Source organism: Melozone crissalis, unplaced genomic scaffold (assembly GCF_028551555.1).
Source record: "Melozone crissalis strain CALT ecotype California unplaced genomic scaffold, PUWL_Pcris_2 ptg000016l_1, whole genome shotgun sequence".
NCBI lineage: Eukaryota > Metazoa > Chordata > Aves > Passeriformes > Passerellidae > Melozone > Melozone crissalis.
The window spans coordinates 35,787,938-35,793,937 of NW_026535794.1; the positions used below are offsets into that span (position 1 = coordinate 35,787,938).

General features: G+C 45.2%; 1 protein-coding gene across 1 annotated transcript in view; it reads right to left on the bottom strand.

Annotated features, from left to right (window-relative positions):
- Nucleotides 1-5,780, bottom strand: part of COLQ (collagen like tail subunit of asymmetric acetylcholinesterase) — a 38,874-nt gene extending 33,094 nt beyond the window's left edge. Inside the window, exon 1 of the mRNA XM_054274088.1 lies at nt 5,675-5,780. Within this exon, the coding sequence (XP_054130063.1) occupies nt 5,675-5,780 (106 nt within the window). The remainder of the gene's footprint in view (nt 1-5,674) is intronic.
- Nucleotides 5,781-6,000: the final 220 nt, after the last annotated feature.

The following is a 6,000-nucleotide window of genomic DNA, read 5'->3' on the forward strand; positions in this document are numbered from 1 at the left end:
ACTGCTGGTGCTTCTGTGCCAATAGCCCACCCATGGGAAGCCTCAGTGTCTGATAGGAAACAGATTGTCAAATGCAAGGAGGCCAAAATGTGAAGCCACAGACTGTTCCCCTCCTGTGCAGAGCTTTGGTAATATTGACGTGCCCACAAATGAACTGTCTGTACCAAAGGCAGAGAGCTACAAGCCCCATCTGTCTACAGCTACACGGGGACTAAGCTGATTTTGCAGCACTTTGGATTGCTTGTTGGTGAGCTTCTATCCTTTCAGTGAAAATATCTGATTTTGAAGCAGCTTGCTCTGCTTTGCTGGAATTTAAGCCTCCACCTTTCAGTCTGCTCATAACAAAAATCTAGCATTGACCAACATGTCCCATACCCATGGTTACAGCCAGTGCTCTCCTCATTCATGGCAAGGGTGCAGCATGGACAGCCTGGAGCAGCTGGATGTCCACGTCAGCCGTGGATCACTTTCAGCTGAGGTTCCCTTTGGGAAGTGCTGCCTGCCAGAAGCACTCAGAGGTTATGGAGAAACCTGCAGATCAGTTACTGCTTCCTTTGCTGGAAAGCCAAGCAAGCACTGCCTCAGCTCCTGTACTGGCCTCTGTCCCTGGCAGCTGGAGGACTTCTTCACAACCCAACAAGTGAATGTCACAATATTCTCCTTCAACAGCATTTCACTGAACCCCTTCCCTTCATCTGCATTATCAGTGAACCTTTTTTGACAAGACAAGCACCTTGTCAACCAGTAATGCCATAAATATGTCAGAAGCCTCTTCCTTCTCCTCCATGCAAGGCCAGGGCTGCACTTAAGGAGCTTTGCTGCAAACAGGTTCCAGCTTCCTCACTAGAGGCCACATCCTCTTCTGATTTGTGTTTACTGCTGCAAGGCAAATACCCAACCTCCTGAACTGCCTCTGATGTCCTTTCCTTGTCCCTTACCCACAGGATCAAGTGGGCTCCTGCTCACTGGTTTACTGTGAATTTCAGAGCATCTCTGGGGGACCTTGGCTGCTGAGGATGACATCAGGGTTCCCTTCCTTTGTCCTTGCTGAGGAGAAGGTGGATGCAGGCTCGGAGTCAGGACAGGCTGTGCAGCCATGTGGCTGCTCTGCTCTCACCTTACTCAGCACAGCACACACACCAGAGAAGCTCTATGAGTCCTAAGGTGGTTTCTTTCCTCAGTATCATCTACACTGACCAGAGCAGGACACCCAGTCTGGGATTTTCACAGGTCATATCTGCCAGGGGAGAATATACAGGTAAAGTCAAATCAGGTGGGTTTTAAAACTCTGCTTATTTAAAGACCCATTCACCTGAAGCAACAGAAACCACACCAAGCCAGGTTGTAAATTTGCTACCAGTCCAAGTCTTTCCCTAGAGGCTGCTCAGGAATTGTCTTTTTTATCAGCTTAGAAAGGTAGCCATATACCTTCCTTCTTTTGGCTTATCTTTCCAGCTCCCCATTTGGGCTATCAAGTTAAACCAGCCAATCCCAAGGTTATTTTCTTCTCTGAAGCTAAACAGAGAATCTGCTGAAAGAATATTTTGTTTCCCTTTCATGCTCATATGAATCACAAAGAAGACAGAAATCTCTCAGACGTCCTGGGCCAGCACCTTTGGCTGCCCAGCTCCACAGCTGGGTGACTGCCCTCTCATGGCCAATGATACTTTGCTTTCCTGCTTCTAAGCTGTAGCCTTGGCCAGTGGCTCATTTCCATCAGGAATTTTAATCTAACACCAGGTTTCCTGCTTATGTTTGCTCCATGAGAAACCCACTGACCAGTGGTACCAGGATGCTCAGCACCTCCTGGGCCATGCTGACTTTACAGAGCACAGCCAGGCTTCCTTCCCTGGTCTGATATTTCTGCTTGCTAGTCACCCTTTGGGCTGTTTTCCCAGCAGGCTCTGGCTGCTGCCTTTTGAGAGTCCTCAAGCTTTTACTTTTCATCTTGTTTTAAATTCCTTCTGCAACTTCCTTTCTCTTGCAAACACTGATAAGTCATTCTCTTGTGATTTTACATAAATAAATATTTACAATTACTCTCTTTAGAAACAAAATACATCCACCTGACACCTTTGCTGTCCATTATGACAATAGTTTGGATTCCTGCAGGGAAAAGAAAACCAAACCCTGATGATGGGGTCAGATGTTCCTTTTATAGAAAGACAGCCCTGATCCCAACTCCCCCAGTGCCAGGAATCATCCCTTGTTTCTGTGTCTTTTCTCTCCTGCTGTTTCTCTCACAAATGCTCAATGCCCCCTGCCCACAGCACAGCACCCCAGTGGGTCCCAAGGTCCCTTCTCTGAGCTGCCCAGCCATGGCTGTCACCCCACACAGTGACACCCCTTACACCCCACCCTGCTCTTCCCAGCCCACCTTGCCCATCACCACAGCTCCAACATTGTCAGTTCACAAAAAAACTCAATTCTTTCCTGCAGCTCTGCCACATGAAGTCTGGCTGCAAATATTATACCTTCCTGAGTCAAAGGGGATAACCTAATGCCCAGTGAGATAAAATGTTCCTTTTCTTCAGGAAAATAAGAGGACAAAGGCAAAGAAAGTGTGAGGGATACTGCCAATAGTGCTCTGATATCCCATTGAGTTCTTTTAAACTGATCCACTATAATATTTCCAAAGGACTAAGAATCAATATTGACTGTAGGAGTCAACTGAATCAAGGGATGCACTTGTGGCATGCACACAAGGCCAGAAGAAGCACTGAGATGCAGCTCTTTTTCTTTGGATGCTTCTGGTAATTTAAATACTGTCCCATCTCTCTGCAAAACCTTGATGGGCCTGGATGAGCAGTAAAGGGGAGGAGAAGGAAGGAGAAGGGGAGAAAGAGAGTCTTTCTACTACCTGAATTTGGAAGGTGGCTTCCTTCAGGCTGGTTCTTACAAGGTGCAGACTGGTTCATATAGCCCTACTAAAAATGACTACAGAACTCATGCCTTCATCATGTGAGTGCAGCAGTTCAGGAACCTCAGCAGGGCAGAGCTCTGAAAAATAGATGTAAATGACACCACAAACACAAGTGGTGTAAGGGTGGGGTATGACAGGTTACCCTGAAAATAACCTGCTGTCTCCAGGGGCCGAGCTACCCACCCTGGGGGTCTTCACTGCCATGTGAACCACAGCTAGATGCTCTTATAACATGTTATAATATTTATAACATGCTATAATATAATTCCCTGGAATATTTTCTCCAGAAATGACACTTCAGCACCATGAGATTCAACTCTTTGGATCTGACATGACCCTCAAAATACTTCTAGAAACAAGGATGCACTGTTGCGTGACGCTGATGGGACTCTAAGGTGGAGTTGCCAGAAAACAAAGATCCAGATTATTCCTCTTTCCCCAGTTATTGTACAAACACTTTTCCACCCTACAGGCTGTTTCCCCTTTGCTTTCTAGTTACTGCTTTGGGATCTGTAAGCCTTTTTATTTGTGACCTGTTGCTATGCAAAGATGTGTGAGGATAGAAATAAAAGTACTTTTAGGCTAGAAATTTCCAGACACACCTGGGAAATACCTGAATGTTTTTTCCCAACTATAGGAAAGATAAGCCATCACTTAAGAACATTCTCTCTGCTAGATGGGATTAGTTCCAGAATTTGAAAGTGCGCTGTTGAAATTCATTCTTTAAATGTGGAATTGCATCCTGGTGCCAAATACAAATAATTGACTCAGCTGACAGTCGGAGAACATTTGAGCAATCACTAAAATAACTGAGAATGTAAGCAGAATTAATTCACCTGCACAGTAAACAGAATTAATTCATCTTCTGTGCCCACTGTCAGATTTCTACCAGAAAAATTGAAACTTACTGTTTTTTTCTTAGAAGTTTCTTAAAATGCAGATGCAACCAAAGCTCTAAAGGCATACCTTATTATATATTTTTAATACCAAATAGCCCTGATTAGCAAGTAATAATGACACGTAGGTATGTCTCATTCCAGCCCTGTGGCTGTGAATTTATGGCAGAATCTTTGGCTAACTGCTATTTTTCCCACATATTAGCAGGCAAACATTGACAATTCATACATGGCAGGAGCCTCACTAAGAGCTTGTTGGATATAAAGGTGATTTTCATTGTGTTGGCCAGAAGAGCAGAGTGTGGGACCTTGCCATGGAGCAGACTGGGGTGGGGATCTGCCCAATGGATCTTGCAGACAAGAGCCCAGGACTGCCCTCTGGAAAACGCTCCACTGCAAGGAATAGGCTCTGGCATTTTCCTTCATGTTTACCTCTTCTACTATGGTTTCAGCTGAGATGACAAGTCTTCCCTCTTTTTAGGGGCAGGTTATTTGTTGAACTGTTATTTAACATGACAACTCAAATGCCTTCTGTAGACACACAAGTGTGAGGCACAGGAAAAGGCAATGGAAACATCACATTCTCACTTGCCTGTGTGTCATCTGCAGGTGTCAAAGAAACACAAAGGTCTTCAAAACAAGTTTTGAGGTCTGATGTTATTGCAAAGCAATTTGGAGTACATCAGGCAAAATAAATCCTGGTGATTCCTGTACCTCATTGTTAACTAACCTTAACATTACGGAAAAAGCACATCCCAATCGAAAAGAAATGGTAACAAATTTAAAGGCTTTTCAGCATCTTAGAGAGCTTGAATGTAAACCATTTGGCTTCATGGGTAGAGCAGAGGGATTTGAGAGCAAGAAAGGCTGTGTGCCTTTAAGTCCATGTCTAGGTTTGATTTTATGTACAGACTTAAAATACTCAGCCCTCTGATCACTGTGGAAGCCATGGGGAGGATCTATAGGTACAGCAGGCCCTGACCTGCCAACCTCAACCTCATGGAACCATCTCAAATCTGACACAAGGAACACAGGACATTAGTTAGAAGCATCTGTATTGATACTGAATGAGAGACAGAAGGTGGGAGACAGCAATTTGGGAGTAAACTGGTGGAAGTTCCTCAAAGGAGATGGGGTCAGAACTGTCGCCGCCTTTCCCCTTCCTTCGCACAGAACGCGACTGAAGGGAAGTCTTGCTGCTGAAACTGTAAAATCTATTAAGAGGGATTTCCAGGGCCCTGGCTCAGCTGACAACTAATTTGTTTTGTCTTTGCCTAGCAGGGATTTTCCATGCACTGGGCTCTTGTTTGCTATGTAAGTCATCCGAGTATTTGTTAGTGTCATAGCCAGAGCCAGATGATGTTTATTCTGCTAACATCCAGCCGGGCTCTGGCAGCACTCATTGAGGTCAGGGCTTTATTTATAGAAGCAGATATACATTGAGATTCATTTTCTTCCCCTTGCTGTATTCTGCCTAAACTCATCCAAAATAGAAAGAAACATGCAGACATGCAAGTAATAAACTAATTGGGCCAGATCCATGCCTTAGCACAGCACCACAGAGGCCAATGGAAAAAAAAGCATTTTTGAACAGCTGAGGATCTTGCCCATTATTTCTCATGGGGAAGGGAAGGGAGGGGTTTAAAACCAGAAATTATAAAGCAAAAAGCAAAACCAACCAAGCAACAAAATGTCCTGACTTGTGGCAGAGCAGATCTGCAATGCAAAATCCCTCAGCTGGGATCTGCAATTCGAAGGGGTTTTTTTCCTCCTGTGTTCCCAATCACCAGAAAGTGCAAGAATCAGAGTGCAGAGTGCTCCAAGCGAGGAAAAGTAATGACTTAAAGCAATTTACCTGCTGAAAATGAGAAGACATTGTCAGCGTACGCAGTCTGAGGCAAAGCAAAGCAGAAGAAAAGCAGCAGGTAAGATCCTGGGAAAAGCGGGCTGAGGACCAACATGCTGGCTGTGCCCTGGCAGATCCCAGCTCAGAGGCACAAGGCTGCTTTGGGGCTCTCTCTCTCCCCTCTCTCCCTCTCTGCCTTGTCTGCTCTCTGCCTCTGCCCTCACGATGGGATGCGTGTGTCTGTCTGTGTACGTCTCCCTCTCTCTCTCTCTCTCTCTCTTCCCCCTCCCTCTCCATGCCTTTAGGAAGAAGGAATGCCAACCATTTCCCATTAA